Consider the following 24,824-nt stretch of genomic DNA (forward strand, 5'->3'; position numbering starts at 1 on the left):
TGAGAGCTGCAGGTTGGACGGCAGCGCCACTTCTCCTCACTTCCCCTCGTCCCTCGGCGCCGCGGTGCGTCACGCAGCCTCACTGCCGGCGGAGAAAAGTGCAGCTTCAGCTGTGGCATCCAGACGAGAAAAAAACCAGCCTGATCCTTCCAGCCTGCCGGCTGTCGTTCCCCGAGAAAAAAAGTGAACTTTTCTTCTTCTTCACGGAAATGCCGCACCTGAAGTTTCCCCGCGGACGGTGAAGGTTTGGAGCTGGAGAGGAAAAGGGCGCAGCGGTGGAGACGCTTCCAATGGAGAGAGGCTGAATCAACGCGTCCGGATCGTTCAAGTTTCACAAGGTCTGATCAACACGTTGTTTTGTGAGTGTCAGTTTGTTGTTTGTTTGTCGTTGTTGACATTTGAACAGATTAGTAAAGTTATTACACAGTATGGGGGTTTCCTCCCTATGACGCCTCCCAAAACTGCGCCTTGGCATTTTTAAATAGTGAACAGTATGGTTTATTAATCTTGCAGCAAGTCTGAAATCAACTTTAGTCAACTTTAAAAAGATGTGCAGAAAAATACTTTTTTTTTTTTTTTTAAATAAGTGAAGCGTTGCATCATGTTGTCTGACGATTCATCCACACTTGCTCTAATGAAAATAAATAATACATGGGCTGTATGAAATCAGTTGTGCAAATGAAGAAATGAGTCCCCACTTGTTCAAAACGAGCGCTCAGAGAAAGAGTGATCAGAGGCAGTGTTGGAAACATTGGCTGGCAGTAGGTTGAGTATAGGCATGCATGAAAAACTAGTTGTGGGACATTTGCTCTGCTTGGCCTTGAGGGATTCTCAGCAGAGGTAATTCAAGACCTGTAGTGCTCCTCTCAGCCGTGGAGCCTTGTGACAATGAGGAGTATTGTGTTATTTCCCCGTCTATGACCCAGCAGCGGAATGACTGCTTGACAGCACGGTGCTGCTGACACTTTGTTTAATCTGTGCCCGTCAATGACGGTCCGTGTGCGCTTCATCATGGACCTCTCCGCTTGCTGATTAACCTGACGCAGATAACATGACCACCTTAGGACTTAGGGGGTCGGCCCCCTTCTCTGTTTGCCTGCTGCCTGTCCTGGACTTTGGACTGGAAGCGAGCTCCCAAAAAATCCAAACTCTTCCGAGAACTCTACAGGGGTTGATGGCAGTTGTTGTTGTTGTTGTTGTTGTTGTGTGGTTTGTTTTTCATTTGACTTCATGGCTTCAAGTTTTCCTCATGTGCTCTCTGGAAGGCGAGACTGAGACAGAGCCATTTGTTTGGAAAGGGTGTGTCGCATACTGGTGCTCCTTCCTTTGCCAGCCTGCCATGCCAGGGCTTGTACCCATGGAGATTACAGGTGTGTTATGTAAGCACCAGAGAGAGACGGCAGGGCCTGGTACCCGACGTTCAGAGGAAGACGTCGAGGAGGAGAACGGGATGGTAGCCGGGAGGCGTGGGATAGGACGGGATAAGGGAAGTCACTGGAAAGTGCTTTCTCTTCACGTGTGGTGCAGCCAAATATTCAACTACAACGCTCAAGCTGGGCTTTTGCTCTGCAGAGGGAGTTGACTGTGTTCACCCGTGACCCATCGGTGATGAAGTGCCAGCTCAGTGGAGGGAAGGGGAACAACTGGTGTTGTAATAGTTACAGACACATGATCATGAGTGTGAACGCTGACTGAGTGATGTGTGTGTGTGTGTGTGCATGCGAGAGGAAAACTCCTGGCTGATGAGCGAGACAATAGTGTGTTGTTAATCAAACAGATTAGCTGATGATTGACTCATCAGTGGCACCTCATCATCACTTCCTGATAAGATTGAATCGGTGAGGAAAGGGGGATTTGCAATTTTGTCCACTCAGGCGACTCTCAGACCAAGTTATCTTCAGACCAGAAGACATTTGAAACAACCTCAGAGCCTTTGTTTTGACTGGGGCAGAGCAGAGGATACTGGAGCCCCCCCCCCCCCGTGTCCAGCTGTGTTTGCCTTCACTGCGAGCTGGTCACCGCTGCTGCACAACAACTTCTTCTTTTTACCCACCTGACCTGTCAGTTCAAGGGTCTTCAGCTCCTCGGAGGCTGCGGTCCAGAGTGAGACCCCTGGCAACCCCTGGAACCAAAGCAAACAAGACACTTCACAGAGGTGTGTCACTGTCTCTGCTGGTTTCCATCCGCGAATACTGACGGAGAACGTTACACTTTGCCCTCTTTCTTAGGAAAGACACAAAAACAGCTCAACACAACACTATTTTCTTTCTACGTTTGTAGACGCCCGTGGAATTCTGGGAGATTGTTTGCCCTATTTTCTGACACGTTATTGACATGTTGATTCGCTAATCAAGGAAATAATCTGCAGATCAATCAATAATGATTTTGCTCGTTGGTTGTAAGCCTAAACATGGGGCTGTAGTCAGATGTGAGGCCTGAAAAACACTCTCACCCCACATTTTAAGGCAGTTTACTGAAGAATCTATTTAAACATATGAAAATATGCCCTTTTCCCATAACAGTCGACCGTCTCTAACTCCCATCTGAAAAGCTTTCTCAATAATCTCAGCCAGCGCACACCAACGTCACACAAGAACTTATTAATGATATCTCAAAATGACTCTCATGCGCCAGCCGTTATCCTTTTCCCTTTGAAGGCTCCGTCTCCTAGGCCACAGTAGGAGGGATGTGCGGCAGTGGGCAGGGGCAGCGAGGGAGGGGATGTGGGGAGGAGGGTGAAGACGAGGAGGTGGTGTGTCGGGGTGGGGGTGAAAGCAGATTTTGGAGAGAGGAGCTCCTCAGTGGGTAATTATCAATCGCTCAGGAATGTAGCTGCTGCTCTTCACAGACAAGCTGCTGCACGGCTACAGCGGCCTCGCAGCACGCCAACTCGCATTACCCCGTCCACAGATCTCTGCACGGTACCACCTCTCTCTCTCTCTCTCTCTCTCACACACACACACACACACACACACACACACACACACGCGCGGGCGCTGGCGCACGCACACGGCGTCTATAACCTCGGTGAGCTCAGTTACATAGCATTTTGGTTTATTTGAGTCATTATTGTGTTTATTTTTATCAGCGTCATTACGAACATGGTCTTTTTTCTGAAACCGTATCCTTTCTGCACCAAACAAAGGGACCGCATGCTGTCAGTGAGAGGTTGTCCCTCACCACTGTTTGTCTGTGCTGATGTTTTGTTTTGAAACGAAAAAACCGGAGGAAACTTGAGGCCGCCCCGGACAGCAAAGAATGAAAATTTCACGAGTTACTTGTTGCCGTCAATATAGAAAGACGTTCACCGTGATGGAGGAGACCGCTTCCTTGTAGATGGGGCATCTCACAGCTCCCCTTGAGAGAGAAATCTCATCCCACCGGCCGTCCCATGGTTTCAAACCCCATCGAGGTTCTGGAATTGAGTACTTCCGGTTTATCTCGGAGCCGCCTCGACATCCGTCAAAAGTGCAGTTCTTGCACCCGGAGTATTTGCACAGCAGCGTGCACAGTTCTAGCCCAGACAAAGTTTCCTAAGTCTTTGTTTGATAACGCCCAGAGAAGACGGCCAACGCCCTGATTGATGCCTGAAGGTGCCGTGCAGTAACACCAGTTCTAGACACTGCGAAGCACTCGCAATTTAGTTGCGCAGTCACTTTGAGTGCGGTGTGAAAACTGTTATTGCCCAAAGCTGGCAGTTATTGTAAAGCCTATACTCTGGTGAAGACTGGCAGGGATTTAAAACGTCCCCGCCTTCCCCCAAAATGCAGATTATTACCCTTGCTAATCTGATATTTCCTCCTTGTGGAGACTAACGCCGTTCGGACCGGCCTTAACCTCCGCTCTCTGACAGCTCAGGCCTACCCTGTGAAACCCAGCAGCTCAGGCGTAGATACGAACTGGCTTCTGGTTAAACTGAGCCAGTCCTAATTCAAACAAAGGTGGCTGCTGGATGCCACTCCCTCTTGGCTCTCGCCTTATCCCCCATGAGGCAGTGGCTTATGCTCCGTCAGCTTCCCTGTGAGTCACTGCCATTAAAGCAGTTCCTGGAGCCCCCCTTTGCTTTGACTCTGTTGACCCGCCTGCGAAAAAAGGGTAGAGGAGAACGAGATTTTCCCCGCCACATGCAGCAGTCTGAGGCGCGTGATCAATAAACGCCGTTCCCAGATACACCGGGCCGCGCAGTCTATTTCACGACGGTGTGTAAACCATTATCGGCCCCTGGTTTACTTAGTGCCGACATGTACACATTGCCCTCAATGTCAGATAATCGCTCAGTGCTGCAGGTATTGACACACTGCGTCGAGGGTTTGCTGCGTTAGAGCGGTACCTCCTGTCCAATGTGGTGGCCTCTTGTCTTTTGTGAAGGATAAGTAAACGGCATGTTGGAACACATCCCCGTCTACGGCAGGACTCGACCTGGTTTCAAAAACCACAGAGGGTTTAGTGTGTGTGAGAGAGGGGCAGAGACAAAGAGAGAGAGAGAGAGAGCAAACCATTTTCTTGTTTGTAAATCAGCTTTGGGCACATGTCTTGACCATGATCCTCATGATATATGATCCAAGCTGATGTGGCACGGTGTAGGTCGATGCTTGGTTCAGGTTGTCTACGGTTTTGTCGTACGAAGAAAAGCAAAAAAGGGGCTCTTATTCGGAAGTCTCCTTTTGTGCTTTTGTAGTTTGTTTGTCAGCGTCCACGAGTTGCGAGTTGTGATTAAAGGTCAAGTTATGGCTGGCACCATAAAGCGGCTTTGTAATTAAGATGTCAGTGCACTGGCTTTGAACAAAAGAGAGACAATTGTGACAGTTCCTCCTTAACTACATAAACCTAAGAGCCAAGTTTCTTTACACAAAGCATCGCAAACATGTTTATAGAGCGGTGAGGATTTTAGAGGACACTCCACTGCGTGCGTCACATCATTGCATTTGTTTGCCAAACTGAAAATTGCAGGTTGTTTTTTATGCAACAAACTCCTTGTGAGCAGACTACACAGACGGCGGTCCGCTGGGTGGTCCTCCGCCGCATCCCGGAGTCCTTAGCGCTACTCTGGTGCCTCGCTGACGGAAATAATACGAGCAGTTTCTGCGCTCCCCGGCTGCCTGCGGGCTATAGATGAATGAACCACCATCAGCCCCCGCCCCCCTTTGCCCAGAGGGAGGCGCCTGATTATTGGCGACCGTAGCCAATACAGATGCACGGATCTTAGTCATGGCCCAATGACTGTAATTTGGAGCAGGAGAAACACCGGGCTTAGAGCCGAGAGAGGCCCGGCGCTTGTCTCCAGAGGAGGTGGATGCTCTTGCTTGTTATTGTGCTTTCACTACAGCCCGCGCCCTCAGACTACGACCACTCCACGCACGCTGCGGACGCACTGCGGCGGAGAGCAAGTCAAGTTTGGCCACATAAAGATGAGAAACTACTTCAGTGAAAGACCGACATGTGCATGAAGTTTCATGAAGCGCTCAGGTACTCTCCTTAAGCCTCCCATAATGGACTGCATACTTTCTGACATGAGTTTGGATGCGAACGTCTCCTTCTTGACAGACCAGAACCAGATTTATAGTGGCTCTAGCTTTTATCTAAGCCAGCAGCGTGGCTCCAGGGATGGTATTGTCATAGCAAATGTTCACTGTGGCCAGAAAAAAATGTGCTTATAACTTGTTCGGACTTTTCCTCCGGGAGTCGAGTGTAGCCATGAAGTCTACCTTTATGAGGCCTATAATGTTCAGTTTATGATTTAGCACCGAGGTCACAGTGATGGTCTTGTACTGGACCGTGTTATTGAGAGGTGTTTCGAATAAAATAAACTAGAAAACACCTAATAATTTAATCCAGCCACCTTTAACCGCGACCTCAGTAGTAAACATGTAATGGAATTTTTGACACTGTCAACAAACACTGAACATAATGAGCTTCGTGAAATGAAATCCCAAGGTAGGGCTGATGTATTTGATTACATTCGACTATATATTTATAAATAGGTGTGTAGTATACTGTATATGAGATCTTGGTTTCATACAGTCCACATCTGCTTAAACACTTTTCCACATGTCTCATCCAAGCCCTTGTCCTCCATCTTCTCATCACAACCTCACCATCAAAGCTGCCGAGAAGCAGTTTGGGGAAAAGAAAAGAAAAAAAATCTCATCTGTTATCCTCAGAGAACATGAGCAAACATATTGTTCCTGTGGTTTAGGTTCCTGTCCCGTCGTGGGGCAGGGAAGTTTTCTGCTTACACATTGTTTGTGCTAGAAGTTGTGTGCCCTTTTTTTTTTGTTTTTTAAACATGTATCATCCTGAAGCAGCACAGCAGCCAAAGGCCTTTTGTGAACTTTCCCGCCGGCATATCATCCAGGGACTTGTAATTCTCTCACCCCGACTCCATTCCCACCTTCCCTCAGTCTTTGTCTGCCTGTTTACCTGCTCCTGACTCCTGTCATCTCCAGAGCTTGCTCCTGCTTTTCGCCCTGAGACTTGGAGATAAGTATCTAATAAAGTGCGCAGCTGGAAGAATCCCGGTGTAAGCTACAGGAGTGAGGCTGGGAAATCGTGCCTCAAAGTGAAGGCGAAGGGTGGAGGAAGGAGGCCGGGAGAGGGCGATGAGCTCATTGCACTGAGAAGGGAGGAAAAAAAAAAAAGACGAAGGAAGACAATGAAACTTAACAAGAAACACGAAACAGGAACTACATTGGTATATGTGTGCAGACTGTTTGTAGAGAACGCCTCGATGCGCATTGGTGGCTGTTTATTATTTCTATTCTTTAGCTCTTCCTACCCCCAGTGTGCCGCTGCGCCTGTGTGTAAGAGTGCACGAGCCTACGGGTGCGGCTTTGTGAATTATGACTCCATGTTATGGAATGAAGGGAGCGGTGCCAGTTCTTTCTTTGCAGAGCCGTGAAGTTTGGTTTGGAGACAGGAGGGGGTCTGTGTGGGCTGAATGAGCAGTGCCCGCGGAGACGCACAAACACAAATACAAACCGATGTATGCGCACACATACCAGTTGTGTCGGTCTCAGAGAATAAGTCTTTGCAGCTGTGTGCACACATCCGATGTTGTATTTCTTTCCAGTGAAACTGGATCAATCAGCTTATAGTGAATCCTACTGCTAGTTTTATACACTTTACATTACTGCCAGACGGAACGTGCATTGTCAAAAGCATTGTCCACGTTTGAGTGTGATTTCAAACCTTTACAACAAATGCTTTCAAGACTAAAAAGTCACCATGCTGAGACTTGAAACCTGTTTGTCATAGGTAATCCATCACTGTGAACCTGGTTGCTTTTGTGGTGAATTGAAAGAAGAACCAGTATCTTCTCCATCAGCTGTGGGAAGACAAGACAATAATGAGCGCTGTTGGTGGGAAATCAAAGCTAGAAGGCATACAGAAATCAGATACAGTCATAGTTGTAAGAACTTTGAATCTGAGCTTTTTTCCTCTCAAAGATCGGATGTTATGATTTCCATGAACATAAGAGCCAGTTTGGTTTTTCACGATTGCTCCTGCTGAAGATTTCACGCAATGACAGGGCGACTTTGGCGTATATATTGTCACGGCCCCCGTAGAGTACAGTGGACTGTTCATCTGTTGTTTTTGTCCAAGTTCAGAGTGAATGATTACCTAAAGCAAGTCCCTCTGAAATCTGGTATACATATACCTCTAATACTAACCTGAAAAATGTGGTGTTTGGATGTTGACGACTGAAGTGTAATTTCTACCTTTTCCTCCTCGTCTTTTTAATTTCTTTTCTCAGGGCATAGCTCCAGTGTGAGGTGGCATGTCAAATCGTGACTCCATGGGCTTTGGGGACCTGCTGCCCCAGGATGTGGTTCAGATTTTTGCCGAGGAGAAGCACAGCAAAAGGGGCCGCAAGAAGCGCAGTCACTCTCTCGGCCGGGCTCTGGGCTGGCTGAAGGGCAAGAAGAGGAAGGATCTCGGCGCTAAGGGGAAAAATCTGGGCCTCGGTCCTGCACTCGACTTGGCCTTGTACGGGCACCCAGCCGGGCATCAGGCTGGACACAAGGGAGGGCAGAAGACGGGGAGAGCAGCACACCCACACGGCAATAGTCATGGTGAGGATGCTGCACTACAGTAGTTTAATCCCCTCTCTTATAAGTGAGCTGCTAACTCTACACTACATGTGGCATGAACAATCTGGAAAACAATCTGTAAAAGAGTGACCTGAAATGTTGACTGAATATTTCCAAAAAGTTACTCTATAAGGCTTGAGCTGATTTAAAGCGCATAATCTACAGTTCACTACAGTTTTTGTCCGATCAATATTGCCCGCGTGGCGATGCAGTCGCAAGCACCGTTGTTGTGTTGCGACCAAATTTACATTATCCTCCTCGCACCTAGAGAATACGTTAATAGTGAAGGACTGAGAGAAAATGACATCACAACACATTTTACGCTGAAGTCATTTTTTTTCGAGAAAAACTTTCAGCAACGCACGCACGCACGCACACACACACACACACACACACACACCTCAGTGAAGGCCATTCCAGGTGATTAACGTTTTCTACCGACATGTCAGTAGAAAACTGTTGGCAGCAACAGGTCCTGTAAGAAACCTGTTGTTGCCTTGAAGGAAGGAAATTAATCTAAAAAACTTGTAAATCTTAAAAAAGCATTTGTCAATTAGAATATGATTGCTAAGTGAAGTGTATTTGTGCAGCAAGCAGATTTGATAGTACGACATCCAAGATGAGCAGGGACAAGTTGCTGGGAACTGGTTGCATATCCTGGTCCTTGCCTCCCAGGCATGTGTGTTTGTTCACTGGAGAGATGTTTGCACAGACGGACTTCCTACTCGCCTCCTGACCCTCGGCTCGCTCTTGCTTGCTTCGGAAAAAAGAAATCTCTGTCTGTCCTGTCCTTTGATACCGCCACTTACTCACCTGGCCGTCGGGTTACACGAGAGGGCAAAGTGACGCACCGTGGCTGCCGTCCACACGGGCAAATGCATTGTCTTCCATCTTAACTCGCACACATACACCCACACAGTCAACAGGTTAGGTGAAACCCGCGCGCACGCGCAAAGCGAACACATCGCAACACTAGTTCACACACTCCCAAGAAAAGAAAATAGCAGCAACAGTCCGACTTTTCCCACAGCTGCGCTCGGCAGATCTTGTCGGAGCTTGCACATGTGGGCTCATATGTCAGCATGTTTCACTATACAGCAGGCTTGCCTTCTCTTTGTAAACCAGTATTTTTTGTTGTTGTGTGTGTGTGTGTGTGTGTGGGTGTGTAGACTGTAAGTACTAACTTTAGTTTTAGGCCCTCATCAATCACACCTTGATGCAGTCAGACTAAAACATCCAACAGGCAGACAAGCAAAACCTTGTTTTTCGCCGAGTCGGCTTATGCAAAAACACAAAAGCACCAGCAGTGTCGGGTCAGGTCTGTTTTTTGTGCGGTTGTCTGACGGCGCTTGTGCAGTCGTGGCTTCTCATGGTGGAAGCCCAGAGCTTGTCGTTTTTCTGCATGAAAGGGGTGTCGGGGGGGCGATTTCCAAGGGATTCATTCAGTCTTATGTATAAACCCACTTTCGGCCCCTGTGGTAGAAGATGAATACACGGACAAATGCGTCAGTGTACTCTATTGCACTATATTGTGCTACAGCTGCGGGTTGAAGCTTATGTAAGAGAAAGTAAACGGTGACGAGAGATAAGGTATTTGTCCTCTGCCAAGGTCGACTTAGAGGCTACCTCCCACAGTGAGCTGAGGCTCCACTGAATTTCTAGATTTTTTTAATTAATTTTTTTAAACCAAACAAAAAAAACAACAGGTTGACCTAAAGCCAAGATGGACGTCATTGTATATCGATTGCAGTAGCAAAGGTAAAGGGCCTTAAGGCTACAGGAATATATCATCACAAAGCAGGAAGTGTCAACTATTAACTGTAATTTTTATGTACCAGTTATTGACATATGCTGCTATTGAGCCCCTATGCAATAAATATATTGTGTATGCCATGCAGCTCGTTGGAGCGGGCAACAGCCACCACAATCTCCTCGCCCGACTCCTCTTCCCCTGATTAGAGCGATGCCTCCAGAGGAGGTTCATTGCAGGAGTGGGACTAGGAGCAATGTAACACACTTGCCCATAAAAACTGAATACCTCCGAGCTAAGCCCCTGATGATGATCTGCACTGATGCCAGAGGGGCCTCCTGCCTTCTAAATGCCTGGCATGGCAGGCACAGTGCCAAATAATTAAAAGCCATGCCAGGACAGTTACAGTGAGAGAGGAACAAGGGGTTCTCTTTTTCCTCCGACCCCTCTCTTGTTACAGTAGAGCTGCAACCCTTACTCGACTACTTAATTAATCGCCAACTACTTTAATAATCGATTAAAAGGGCCAAGTAGTTTTTATGGGGAAATGTCCAAATTTGATCTGGTAAACTAAATATCTTTGATATGTGGACAAAACAAACCATCATCGTGGGGTTTGGGAAACACGATCAACATCTTGTGACATTTTATGGACCAAACAACTATCCTCATCGACAATGAAAATAATCGTTAGTTGCAGCCCCAGAGGACAGTGCAGGTTAATCTGAGTTCCAGCATCTGAACCCTTTACAGGGTTACTTTACCCTTTGTCCTTTCAGGAATGTATTTTTGCAAACAAGGCCCCCGTGGAGTTTGACCAGAGAGGAAACTGCACGGTAGCAGGTTTTGGAGAGATAAACTCTGGCCTCTTCAGCTTTTCAGCTTGATGGAGCCATTAACTCCGCATTGTGTTCTCCGATAAACCGGACAGTGTTTCATCCTGAGCCAGAGGGCAGAGGTTAATTCTCTTTACGATTTAATTAACTTCCATCAGTCTAATTCCCTACACTGTCAATGTGGATCTTGGTGCACCTGTTTGATTGTGATTTATTTCCCGGCAGCGAGGTCAGCTTACATGATCTTGTGTAAAACTAGACAACAGGTCTTTCTCATGCAACTCCGGCCTCTCAGATCTCGTCTTACCTCCCGTTTGGTCTTAAAGAAGTATTCCCTGGCTGATTTAAATTTAAAAATAAGGTGAGGGAAAGACTGGTTAGGTCACAGAGTCCTACAGTGGTGCACTCAGACGGTCACCTGTTGACTCTCAACACTCCCTGAGAGATTCCTCACATTCCTGAGCTTTATAAAGATATATCTCTGAGGAAGCAAATAGGGAGACCTTTGTGTCCCAGAGTGTATGTTTGGCTTGTATGCCACATTCAGATCATGTGAGCCACTTTATTTGACTTCCTTTGTTGAATATTCAGTTGGAGTCACTGCTCCAGTGAAACTGGATAGTTAAGATTCTGTCAATCTGTTGCTGTTGCTGTATTTTCTATCAGTTCATCGTGTAACGCAAAGCCCCGTCACTTCAATGTGCCATGTGAAGCATTTGAACTCTGATAAACTGTTGCCACACCAGTTTTGATACAGCTGTATGAGAGAAAAGCAGCTTTAGCGGGTTCATCATGAGGTTAGTTTTCGTGTGAACTCGGAGAGTTCCCCAGGATTGCACCTAAGTCACTTGGAGAGATGGCATTAGAGGATAAATCTTGAAGAAAGTGCGTTGTCTGTCAGCGCAGCGCTCAGTTTTTCAGCTTTGGGATGGCAGATATTTGAAGAAGTAAAAGGAATAATAACTTGCAACACATGTTTCCTTCAAGGAAATGAAAGAAAAACAACCATTTGGAGGCGATAGGGCACGAGTTACAGGATCTTTATTGGAGGCCAAAGACAGCGTCGACCTTTGTCGATCCAATGGAAAAGAATCAATTGCTGTTAAAAATAGACTTTCAACACTGTGTTGTTGTGTTTGTGAGACACAGGGTGACTTATTGTGTTGTGATGATGACACAGCAACAATGTAGGGCAGGAGAATGGGTTTGAGAAAACTTGGCATGATAGAGTTTCACTTTCTTCCTCTCATTGCGGGAGGTAAACAAGCATGTTTTAACACACTTGTCACCTCAGGAGAATTTATCTGTGAGACAAGCTGTCATTATTTAGCCTTTGTGTGAAAAGCACTTGATATTTGTGTGTGCTTTTGTGAATTAAAACACCTCGTGGAGCGAGGACGGGCCAAAACTATTAGACAGAAATTGCTTGTGCACTTTCAATGATGCCAAGTATAGCATCAAATAATTTATTAAAATCAAATTTGCTGGAAAAATTAGCACTTATAACTAGAGATGGCCCCATCCGATATTCCATATCGGTATTAGGTCAATATAGGCCAAAATGATCCTACCGGATAGATAACAGTAAACATACCAAATAAATGCCTTTTTACATATCTACTAAGCCTTGAACGACATTCCGGCATCATATTTTTATGTTAATTTGTCATTATTTAATTAACAGTTTATAGTTCAATTTGTTTTTTGCTTGTTTGAACGATGATGACCATAAAAAGGATCAGTATCGGATCAGACACGAAAAAGTTTGTATCGTCCCATCCCTACTTATAACTACCCATATGTTAACGTGGAGGAGGCAGGGTTAATGACCGATACTGCAGCCGGCCACCAGGGGGCGATCCAGAAGATTTGACTTCACTTTTTGGACGCTGACATGTCGTCAATCGAGACTGTCCTTGCTTATTACGACCTATGCGCTCAGCGGTAGACGTACCGAGGTGACGCCAGGGAAGAACAGGGTTTTATGCACATTTACTCCGATTTTATTTCAATGGGTGAAAAGTCACCACACCCAAATGTCAGAGGAGATCGTATTTAGGTCGCTCAAATGTTCACTAAAAGTGCCAGTTTGCCCTCTAGTCCCGTCTGAATATTATGCTCAAGTTTCATTTCATCACGTTACTTTTATTCTCTCTGTCCTTTCATGTTTTGTGTCTGTTACCAGAACTAACAGGACAGCCAACAGCAAGTTTTTTTTTCTTTTTTCTCTTCATTTTAATCTATGAAATCATACATTGTATCATTGTTAAGATATGCAGATACACTGCTGCGGCTTTTCACCGACTGCACGAGCTGTTGTCACGAAGAGGAAAATGTGTGCTGACACACTGTGGCAAGTCTACGGAGAGACTGATAAATACGTGCCTGGAAAGTTTTGTGAGTCACCGTTTCGTGACTTTTGCAGTTAGATGAGATAGTTTTGGAGCATTGATGCTTTCTGTAGAAGAGCAGACATTCGTGGTGCAATTACTGAAGATAACTTTGTGGATTTTACCGTCCGGCAAAGTTAAGTCAAGTTCACAAAGAGTTTTCCCCTCCGAGGACACACTGTTCTCTGGGGACCTGTTCTGGGACTGGCGCTGTGATAAGGCTCAACTCCGCTTGTGTGTAATAGATTTTGCCCCTGTACATCAGCACAACCTGTTGTTTCAGTTTTCCAGAGGTGTTAGGATTAATGGTGAAATAAATTTCATAGCAGCCCATGTAGTTGTTGTCGAGATGCTTCAGTCTGGGTCAAAGTCATGGTCTGAATCATAGACACGGAGCAAAATGGAGCAGTTCGGCTTTTTGAGTTGTTGTTTTCCTTTCTCTTCAATTTTGACCCACAATCATCAGCTGGCTCAGAATTTGGCCGTCTGTTTGCCGAGGCTATTATTAGCTATTGCTATACTTACACTTCATCTGCTACCGACAATGCTGAGCTCTTTTCTTACGTACTGTTTTATAGTCTGTCATCACATGTTGTAGGGAGCCGGCGGCAAAGTTGTGCGTGCATTAAACAGGCACGAACAGGCCCGAATATTTAACGTTCTCCCGCGCAGCTTTTAACGGGATTCGATTTGTCGTATCAAACCTATGGAGAGAGGCGTCACCTCGATGAAACTGGTTCGGAGTTTGAGAATAGGAGTTTGCTACCTCCTGACCTGTGGACTGTCAAGTGACAGATAAAGACTGTGGGGAGGTTCAGGATGTAAATTGATGCCATGATATCAATGATGGTGAAAAAAAGTGATCACCTGCAAGATGACTAATAGGCAATAGTAATAATAATAGTATGGATCCGTGTGCATTGAGCGTATGGAGGTGTCGGATACATGCTGACTTGCTGGCGTGCGGATTGTGTTGTCTGACGGTGAATTGGAGTGTGTCCCTGCGTGCCGGAGGATGCAGGTATATCTTTCACCTGGATCGTTGTCCTCGTCGCACCACACGTCTCCCTTCCTTTTCTTTCTGCTGGCATGTTTATATTTAATTCATTGAAAGCCAAGTGCACGGACGCGGTCGGCTGAGCTCACAGCTTCGACCGGAACGCGTTCGTCCAATGTATCCAGACTGTACATTCTACACGCAATCTCCTCTGCCCCTTTTTCCCGCCGTCGTCCCAGTGCGTTCAGTTGGGTGTCGATCAGAGAGGGTTAAGCACCTGGCAGACAGCGGCGCCCTCCGAGCTGGAGAGAATGTCTCTGCATGGAGATGCAAAACAAGAGAGAGGGGCAAGTTAGGGCAGGGACGAGCGGTGTGTGTGTGTGTGTGTGTGTGTGTGTTTGGGAGGGGATATTTGCATCAGTTTGATTCTCATGAAGCAGTTCAAGGAAGAGTCACATCACATGAATGTCAGTCTTTCTGTGGCGATATCTCTGAAGCCGTGGTCACAAACGGATGCTTTTCCCATTTCATTGTGTCTGTACTGTCCACACTCTGAAACTGAGCAGCTCGTCTCCCGCGTAATGCCACCAGATATTGTATTCTTGGGGAATAACAACATGACAAAAAATTATTTTTTAAAGAAAACTGTCTTTCTTCTATGTTAAGGAGGAGGCATGTTGGTGTCGGGCAGAGCTGTAGCTATACTGCTCAGGACAGTGAAGTCACATCCTCACAGTATTTATTTTTTACATTCTATAGATAAAATAAAGTAATACCAGTAATACCAATATTTCGATACTAAAGTTTTGCTCTTTTAGCCCCAAACAATATGATTTTAATTTTTTTTTTAGACCTTTATGGGTTTTTTTTGCTCTTTTCTTTTTTCTTTTTTTACTTCACAGAGCAGTGTTGCTCATCTAAAACCAGTATGCATAGCTACATATCATGAACACTCCTGTTTTACTGGTTATAATTAGTTTACTTAAGCCGGTGATGCAAAAATATTTCCCAAAAGCATCTGTCAAGAAAAAAAAATTCTTTTACAAAAACAAACTCGCCGACAGAGTTTCGCTTCATCTAACATATTCGACTTTAAATCCAAGGTCATTTCCATGTGAGAACAATAATTCCCCCCTTGAGCCGCTTTCTGTTCCTTTCTTTTTTTTTCACATTGTTTCCTTTCTCTCTGGCGGCAGCAGCCTGCACAGGCCGTGCAGTATCACGTCCATTAGATTTAGTGTGTTTATCCAAATCCGAGATGTAAACATCAGTTTGAGGTTCATACGTAATCACTACCAGCACGTTATCGCCAGCTTCCGCACAATCCAGCAGTGACAGATGGCGCCTTTAATATGTCAGTGATTAATATGGACACAATTACAATGTGGTCACAGAAGCAGTGATAATAGGAGCCCTTCATTAACGTGCAGTCTCGCCCCACCCATCACTCCAGGCCTCTCCAGTCAAGTGTGTGTTTTCTGTCATGGTAACTAGATTGTGTTGTCCTCGACTGACTCCACACATGCCTATCAATTTTCTGTTTACATCTGTAGACTGAATTCTGTTAAAACAATAATCTGTTCCTCCTTGTTACTATGCACTGGCAACACATGCAATTCATTTCTTTTCCTTTTTTCTTTGTAAACTTTTGTGTGACTCAGTCGGTCGACCATGGGAATGTTTTCCATTTGTTCAGATGGCACACATTCCATATCATGTCTGCTCAGCACACCAGGACGTGAGCAAATGGCAGATTCAGTTTGAGGTGTCTTAAATTGGAGGAATTTGAGTCAACAACAGAAATCTGAATCAAAAACAAGCAGCTCTTGACTAACTGAGGAATTCTACAGTCTTCTGTCATCCTCTGTGTTCTTGGTTCATGGTAACAGCATTAATGTAGTACTCCTGCAAACAACAAGGAACATTTTTTCACATGTGGGACCATGTGCGGTGGAGCTGCAGGCCTCTTGTTAAAAAATGTTTTCAATCTTGTTTTGGGAATAGATTATTTCAATTCACTTACTCCCCCTTGTGGCACAACAAAAAAAGTTGTGTCTTAATGAAGTCTGAGGAAGTGTCATAAATTCACTGTTTTGCCTGAGCTCTGTATTGAAAATGGCGTGTAATGGAACAAAGCAGTGAAGTGTTATTCATTTGCAGTGCTAAAGCTGGGGGGGGGGGCACCCGTGACACCCGTGACACCCGTGACATCCGTGACACCCTCATACCTCAAATCCCTGACAACAGCTTTCCCTTTGCGTCAAATGTTTACATGTATGATCTCAGTGGGATCTGTGCCCTAACCGACCAATCCGGGGTGAGCGTGCCTGCAGATGGGGAGCAACAGTGGGGATGCTGGGTATCTGGTTGAGCGGTAAGGGGGGCGGGGGGTACAGAGAGAGAGAGAGATGGCAGGAATTAGGTTGCTGCGGATTAGTGACTGAGCTCCGATTGGCTATTGGCTGTGGAGACCTTCTCTGCTCCACATAGCACTGAACTGACAATAACAACAACTTCATCAAAAACAAGCAAGATTATCAATCTGACTTGATCTTCGCAGGATGTTTTTTTTTTTTCACTCGCAGATTGCGGACTGCACCTTTTTAGGTCTCAATTTTGTTCTTCTTCCTTAAAATAATCTAGACATAGTTTTGGTGCATGTTCACATCACTTATAAGAGAGATCATGGTGGTGCTTCTGACGAAAAACTCCAATACTAGTATCAACTGCTTTCCAGCAGTCTTCAAGAGGAAAGGTGAGTGAAAGCAGCACGTGGCATTTAATTTGTTTGTTATTTTGAGACCTGCTTGGCTCATAGCTCCATCCAATTGCTCATGCTCGGACTCCTGATTTCTTTCTTCTTTCTACTGAAGTACCACATGATCAGGGTGGATCGACTTGTTCGCCTAAGACAGGCAATAAACTAATTTAAGTGTGGTCATTCACTGTAGTTGTAGGTACCATAGAAACTGCTGCCCGTGTGTAACATTTACTGCTGATGTACTGGGATTCTTAGTCCCACTTTAGCTATTGATAACCGTCAGAAAAATAAATTATTTGAATTTGCTTTATATATAATTGATTATTTAACACCAGATCACCCGTAATGCTGTCACAGAAGAGACAGTGGTAAACAATTTGTAACGATCACGGAGCACGTGGCTGTCAAGGCTTATTCCAGCATGGTCTTACAGCAACAGTGTGGACAGTACAGTAGAGTACAGTAGGTGGCTAAATGTAGGGCAGCTGTCACCATTACATAAAATTGTCTTAGCAGCTTGTTAGCCCAGTGATCCCAGACTGTGCCCTGGAAGGTTGAGGGCACCGCGTGTATTACAGAGTTGCATCACATACCAGGTGGTCAGCAAATGTAAAGCTACTTGAGCAGTTTCACTGATTTTATGTAAGTTTCTGTAGTTTAAAATAAGTCAAACTTTTAAAATTGCATGTGAAAAATTACAATAATCCATACAGAGGTTGGCACCTTTTGAGTAAAGTCATGACAGTAAAACCAGCAACTCAACAAAATTTTGTGATGCAAGTCATTACAGGAGGTTTTTCAGGTTTTTGGCATTCATATGACATAATGCAATTTGTGTGTCATGTCAGCAAATCGTCATGTTCTTGGATGGTGCCTATTGTTCATTTCAGGTATTTGATGAGTTAATAATAAAAAAAATGAATAAAAGATTTAATTGATGTAGTATGCATTCAACAAGATGTGAGAGCAAAAGTGTCCTTTTCACTATTTCGCTTATTAAATGGTACTTAGACTAGAAATAAAAGCATATGTCGCTCAGGGTAGATTTTTGATTTGATAATCCCCTTCTTTAAAGTCATTGCCGGAGTCCCTGTGGTTTAATCCTGCATGAGTGGAACTGGACATCAGTCTTTTTTATTTGCGGTTGCGCTCTAAAACTTATTTACTGTTCAAGTGCTTAAATGTCCCTGGCAGACACCTGAATGCTCTCATCCTGCCCATATGGACCCTTTATCTGCTGTTACAGTAACACAGAGCTTTGAGTTGATCCAGGCTGATCCCCTCTCTCCCCTCTTTACTTGAAGCTGTTCCAAAACGAGATGACAATGACAAGACCCTGGATCCCCTGGTGGTCCAGGAGAATGTGTTCATAGAGGCCAGTAGGCCCAAGCACCTGGAGGACCTTCACACGGAGGCCCTGGAGGGATTGAAAATGATGCAGGAGGAAGGTACAAAACACTCTAGTATTATAGTCTTTACATCTAACCTCCAAAATTGGAACTGTCCCATGCCAACATTTTGATAACGGTCTACACATTGCTCCAGTGGGTGTGCACCAGAGCATACAAACATTGTTAAGAATCATTGTAAATCTGAAGAATTGAATCTTCCTCTCCTTGCAGAAACCAATAATGGAGTGGAGTATCGGGATAATGAAAGCACAATTGTAAGTGAGACACCACACCAGGAATTTACGTTTTCTTTCATGTACTGTTCTTGTACATATTATTATTTTTTGTCCTTTTTCCAGTCAACAATGACGGTCCAAACAGACGGGGAGGGTGGAGGGTTTATGACAGACAGCACCATTGCTGACACAACCTCCGTCGTCTCAGTACAATCATCTGTGTCCACTAGATCCTCCCGCTCTGGACTCACCAGGCAAGGTAGGCTCACCATAACCATCAGAACTCCCTTTGGTCATTATACAATATATAGGGGTAAAATATTACAAAGATAATTAATCAGATTGAATCAATCAAGTCTTTCCTCTTTTCTCTCATGCTTCTGTTGACCCAGGATCAACCTTCAGGCCCCTGAACTCTGGGAAAAAGTCAGAAAAGGCCAAAAGGAGAAGACAAAGGAAGACTGTTGTGGGTATCCCACAGCATGTTCAGAGAGAGCTGGGTATGTAGCTAGATTTTAATATGCATTAGTTTCAAAAGACAGCCTATGAGTACTGACAGTACTGTCTTATATTTAGAAAATTTGTTATATGTTTTTGCATATACTTTTCCTTAATTGTTACATGAACTTTTGCTAATAAGTCCTCCTGTCTTCTATCAGGGTTGGACAGAGTTGACTGGAAACTGACTCAGACATTAGATGAGGAACAGTTTTATAATGGTGATACTGACAACAGCCCCATGACTGATGGGCCACAGCAAGCAGCAGACGCACAAAGGGGAGCCAATTCTCGCCATCGGCACAAAAAGGTCATCCGGCCACTCAACAAAGACCAAGTCGAGCAGCTCAGTGCCACCCATGCTGGTCATAGGGATGACCTGGCCCTGTTGCACCGCTTGGGTCCTGACTTTTCAGGTGGACAGAGGCCCCGGTCCCTCGCTGTTCCCTGGATGACCACCGCCAACAGCCACCAACAGGAACCGCCCAGCCCTGTCATGTCCATGTCACCACAGGCTGCTTACATGTCCAAAATCATTCCCAATGCTGTGTTGCCGCCGTCCATCGAGGTGGTAGAAATCTGCCGCAGACAGAGTCGCAGCAGCCTCCGGACTGTCAGCAAGAGCAGCCTGCTGCTCTCCAGCCCAGCCCCCTCCCGTGCATCTTCTAGGGCCTCTTCATCCAGAACCACTTCCTCTAGAGCCTCTAACATCACCTCCGCCTCCCGCTACAACCCCCACAATCTATCTGACAGCTCTTGTTGGAGCAACTCTGAGTCCTCAGACACTTTAGTGTCTGACTCTTCAACTATCTCCAGCAGCAGCACCCCAAGACAGAAGAAGTCACAGGACGGTGATTCTTCTTCCAAGGAGGACAAAGTCAGTTTTCACTCCTCTATCAGCAAGGCTTCCGAATGCAACTCTAATGGCAGGCTCATTGGTGAAGTAGACGCGGCTAAGAAAGAGGAGCCGTTTGTGCGTAGCCTCTCTGTCATGAAGCCCAAGAAGGCTCCTCCTCCTCCAAGCCGCTCCTATTCCCTCCACAATAAGATGAAGCGAAGATCACGTGATCTGGCTGAGGTTAGGATAATCTCAGGGGAATCTTCTCTCCATAGAATCTCCACCCCAGTTGAGGAAAATGAAAACAACGATTCGGGACCTTTTCCTATGCCCTCCAGTACCATAGATAGCCCCGGTTACAATGCTGACACCAGTTCTCTGGATGACTCTACAGGCTCTGTGTCATTCAGTCTCATTAAATCCCAGGCAGCAACGGCAGAGGAAGCTGTTAAGGTTGATGAAAAGGTTTCCATAGGTTCTTCACAAGAGAAGCAGGATCCGCTTCAGGAGAATAAGCCAAGCAAAATAATCTCCCCGTCCAGTGGCTACTCCAGTCAAGATGCCACATCCCCACAGCTTTGTAAACCGCCTCAGAGCTCATCTCCAAGGCACAAGAGGGGAATCTTAGCAAAGCTTCAAAAGTTATTTCCTGGGCCCACCAATTCAGCTCCATCCCCTCTCACACAGCCAGGTGCTCCTGAAAACGGTAAATCCTCTGGGAATGATAAAACTGACTCAGTTGAGCTAGTCAGCGTCAGTGCCTCTGTTAGGACACTGAGAGAACTCTTTAACATTCCTCCGCCACCTAAAGTCCACGCACCTCCAGCCCCTCCTCCAGAGGTATGGGCTCACAGCAAGCGTAGCTTTGAGTTGCTGCTGGGACCCCCGGCACCTGACAACATATATGCCATCATAAAAAGGAATCCAAAAGACAGGAGACAACAGAGGCAGCCCCCCTCTGCATCGACCGATGGCTCTGGGAAGAGCTTGGTGGTAGAAAGAAAACACAAGAATCCAGCTATAACAGTGGAGTCCATTAATGGATCCCTACAAGTGCTTGAGAAAAGGAAAGTTCAAGAAAGTGTGATTTTGACTGCAGAGTTTCATAAAGAGAACAATGAAAGACTGGCTCAGAATGTAGATTTGAAAGAAGATAGCAAAGTGACAGAAAAAGGTGAGAAAGTAATAGTAAGTGACATATTGAACGGGATGTTAGTGAAGGCTGTTGAGAAACGTGAAGAGAGACTGGCAGCAGCAATGAGAAAAGAAGAATCCAATAAGACATCCACACAAACAACAGTGGTAAAGACAAACATGGATACCTTACCTGCCATTTCATTAGTACGCATATCTCCATCCCCATCTCCCCTGGTGTCACACCAGCCTCTCCAACCCCTTGTTAAACAGACCACAGAAGTTGCGTCTGTTACATCAGTACGGGCTGTTGTATCTCCCGAGTCGTCCTGGCCTCCACCACCTCCACCGATGACACAAGTGGGCATTGTTAGGCCTGATGAGATAGAATTTCCCGTTCCGCCTCCCCCGTTATTTGGACAGGTAGGGTTAGTCATACCTGTTCAGGTGCCACCAGAGAGGTCCATTTCTGGTAAAACTGCATCTGTTGTGTCAGTGGTGACGACAGAATGCATTAAGGTGACCACAGAGGCTGAACCACAGCAGTCCAGTTCATCCCAGGGGATTGGTGCTCCACCACTCAATATCCCTCCTCCACCACCATACACAGCTCCCCCTCCGCCTGTGAAAGACGTCTCTCCTCCTACAATTCAAAAGTTCTGTTTGCCACCAAAAGAGATCTCTCCACCACCACCTAAAGTCTCTCTTCCACCACCCAAGGAATTCTCTCCACCACCACCTAAAGAGTTTTCCCCATCACCACCACCACCACCACCACCACCTAAAGATTCCTTTCCACCGCCACCAAAAGAAGTTTCTCCACCACCACCAAAAGAAGTCTCTCTACCACCACCAAAAGAGGTCTCTCCACCACCACCAAAAGAAATCTCTCTATCACCACCAAAAGAAGTCTCTCCACCACCACCTAAAGAGATCTCTCCACCACCACCTAAAGAAATCCCTCCCCCATCACCAAAAGATGTCTCTCCACCACCTAAGGAATTCTCTCCTCCATCACCTAAAGAGGTTTCTCCTATCAGGCACAAACAGTCCTCTCCTCCTCTGGTTCAAGATGCCGCCCCTCCCCTGGTTATCAAAGTGTCCCTTCTCCCATCTACAGAGATCCCTGCTCCGCTTACTGAAGAGGTTGCTCTTTTGTCTTCTCAAGAAATTGCTTCTCAATCTTCTGTGGAAGAAATACCTTTTAGCAAGCTCAATCCACCAGAAAGTATTCCACCTCCACCACCCCTACCATCACTACCCCAGTTGTCAGAGCAGGATATTGATATTCCTCAAGAGTACATCCTACACGAATCTGAAATCAGTTTAGTTTCATCTAAGAGCATTCTCACTCCCCCTCAGAGTATCCCCCTTCTGCCCAACACTGATGGGACAACTATCCATGAGGTCCCACCATTGCCACCATCTGAAGTCTTAACGCCAAAAGCACCTGAAACCCGTCCTTCACCAGAAAAGACCCAAGAACCTTCTCCTTCTCAAACTGTAAACATCCCATTACCTCCACCTTTACCTGTGCAGGGTCTAACCAGCATTAAGTTTCAGTCTAGCACTGCAAACACAGAAAACCAAAGTCAAGAGCTGAACTCTGACTGTGTTGTACTGGAAGAACCCGTTCCCGTTGTGACCCCCTTCCTCCTGCAGATGGTCAAGCTGCGGTCTGTCAACAGCAGTCCTGAGCCCTCTATAGCTCAAGAGCAATCAGAGGCTGAGATCATGATGAGGAAACAGCAGCCCAACAATCAGGTCCCAATCTCATCTGCTAATGGAGAAGCTCCCCAAAAACCAATCAGACGGTCCCTGATAATGACCTCTCCCACATCCACTTCTCCACCTGTCATAGTCACTTCACCACCAATTTTGCCCAAGTCTCAGTCTCTTGTGGCTCCATTTGCATCTTCATCCACAGTATCCTCCCCAACAAAAAAGTCTCCTCCTGCCATGATTGCCTCTCCATCCATGAACCTACAAGAGGCCATCCGCATGAGGACAGCAGCCAGGTCAAAAGAAAGCCCTCCATCTCGCCTCAGCCTGCAAGCACCTACATCACCAATAGACTTCCATAAGTCCCCTAGGTCCCCTTCCAGCACAGCAAGTTTTATCTTCTCCAAGAGCAACAAGACGGTGGTGATTGAGACCAGGCCAGTGCCAGAGGCCAAGACAAGTGTGCAGAATAAGCTGGAGGTTTCCTCTGTAACAAAGGTGGTGAGTGAAGCAGAGTCATTGAAGAAGGCAGGCAAGGTGCCACCACCTGTGGCAAAGAAACCCAAATCGAAGGCCAAAGACAATGACACCAGTGAAGCGACGGAGCAAACTGCAGGACAGGAAGCACAGCAAGAGAGTATCCAGTGTAAGAGTGAGTATCCATTCTGATAGCAGATCATTCTTTTGACTGTAATGATGTTTGAAACAAGGTTAAGAATGCAAGTATACCAATAATGGTGGCAACTCTATGAAGTTGCATTTTGGCACATTGGTGCTTTGAGCTAAATGCTAATGTCAACATGTTGACACTCACACTGAAAAGGAGTTTCAGGCTGCGTTCATGTCATATTGTTACTACTGTAATTGCTCCAAAACCATTCATGTTGGCAGTTACATCTCAAAAAAAACATTGGTTTTCAATTACCTCATAGAGATTTCCCCCCTTGAGGTCATGAATTGAATAAATGAATGTACAGTATTTCATGGAAATCCATCCAGTAGTTATTGAGACCAATGCACATTGCCATCCTTAGATCCATGCCACTAGCTTGAATTAAAATCCTATCAGTTGTTGTATTGTATCTCTTCTGCACTAATTCTACCTTTATTCTCCAACCCCAGGAGCCGCAGAGAGGACAAATGGGACATCAGGTACTGCTGAAGAAGGAGAAACATCATCAACATGATTGTAAAGACTGAAGGAGACCGGGAACGACTTACTACTAACACCAAATTCACTGCAAGTTGATCTTTGTGTGTGAGAGACAGGATTCTGACAGATGCTTATTTCAGAAACTGGATTTTGAAACATGCTGGATTTTATACAAAATCATTTGAATGTGTTGTTAATGGTGTGGGTCTTAAAGTACACAGTTTGCATTTTACTATAATAATATAATAAATTGTTTATTTTCTTTTGCCATAGGGGCATTTTGAGTTTTACTGTTGCAAGAGATGGGAATCTACTGCCCTCTAGTGCCAAACAATGATTGTACCACTTATGTCCTGCTGAATCAGAGCTTGTAGTTAGTACTCATAACAATGGGACTTTTGGGCACTCATCTGTACATATAGCAACGTGTTGTACATTTAATATATCCAGTAATGGTGGATCTGTGCTATGCAGTTCTTTTCTGTATTTTCCCCAAAGAATTTCCACACCAATTATATTTGTTAGAAAGACAAATATCAATTAACTTAAGTTATTTTTCCTGTCATGTTCAGAGGAGGGTCCTCTACAGACAGAAATTCTTCTTTGCAATGTTGTGTTAAACCCGAATATCATCATATAAATCTGTTTGTTTATATAGATCCTAATCCTATCCAATATTTGTTTCCTTTAACAAAAAAAATCCCATGTCATTTGTTTATGATTCAAAGCTATCTATGAGCATGGCCACTGATATGACAAAAAGAGTGGACATGGAAAGTTATACTGGAACTGCTATTTTGGAGCACATTTTCTGCTGCTTTTAGTTACTGATAATGAAAGCTTTGCCTTTCTTACAGATATTAAGGCTCAAACAGTGGGATATTTCTGTGTTGGACTATAATATATTTCAAAGCTTTTTTGGACATAATGTGACATAAATGATCATTTATTATGGAAAGAATAAAGATTTATGGACAAAAGAAATCATTGCAATGACTGAGGAAGATTCTTTTATGTTCTTAGAGGAC

At 45.3% G+C, this 24,824-nt stretch overlaps 1 protein-coding gene across 2 annotated transcripts; it reads left to right on the forward strand.

The window, feature by feature from the left end:
- LOC118286422 (uncharacterized protein KIAA1522 homolog) lies at positions 1-24,780 on the forward strand. 2 transcript variants are annotated; one of them, XM_035610873.2, is made up of 8 exons: positions 1-359; positions 7,754-8,072; positions 18,129-18,272; positions 18,447-18,490; positions 18,575-18,710; positions 18,844-18,951; positions 19,111-23,295; positions 23,766-24,780. In XM_035610873.2, exons 2-8 carry the CDS (start codon positions 7,778-7,780, stop codon positions 23,828-23,830), a joined length of 4,977 nt encoding a protein of 1,658 aa, XP_035466766.1. In that variant the 5' UTR covers positions 1-359; positions 7,754-7,777; the 3' UTR covers positions 23,831-24,780. The 2 variants fall into 2 exon arrangements, with proteins under 2 accessions (XP_035466766.1, XP_035466765.1); XM_035610872.2 differs by having other exon boundaries at positions 1-338.
- Positions 24,781-24,824: the final 44 nt, after the last annotated feature.

This window comes from Scophthalmus maximus, chromosome 15 (genome assembly GCF_022379125.1).
Source record: "Scophthalmus maximus strain ysfricsl-2021 chromosome 15, ASM2237912v1, whole genome shotgun sequence".
NCBI lineage: Eukaryota > Metazoa > Chordata > Actinopteri > Pleuronectiformes > Scophthalmidae > Scophthalmus > Scophthalmus maximus.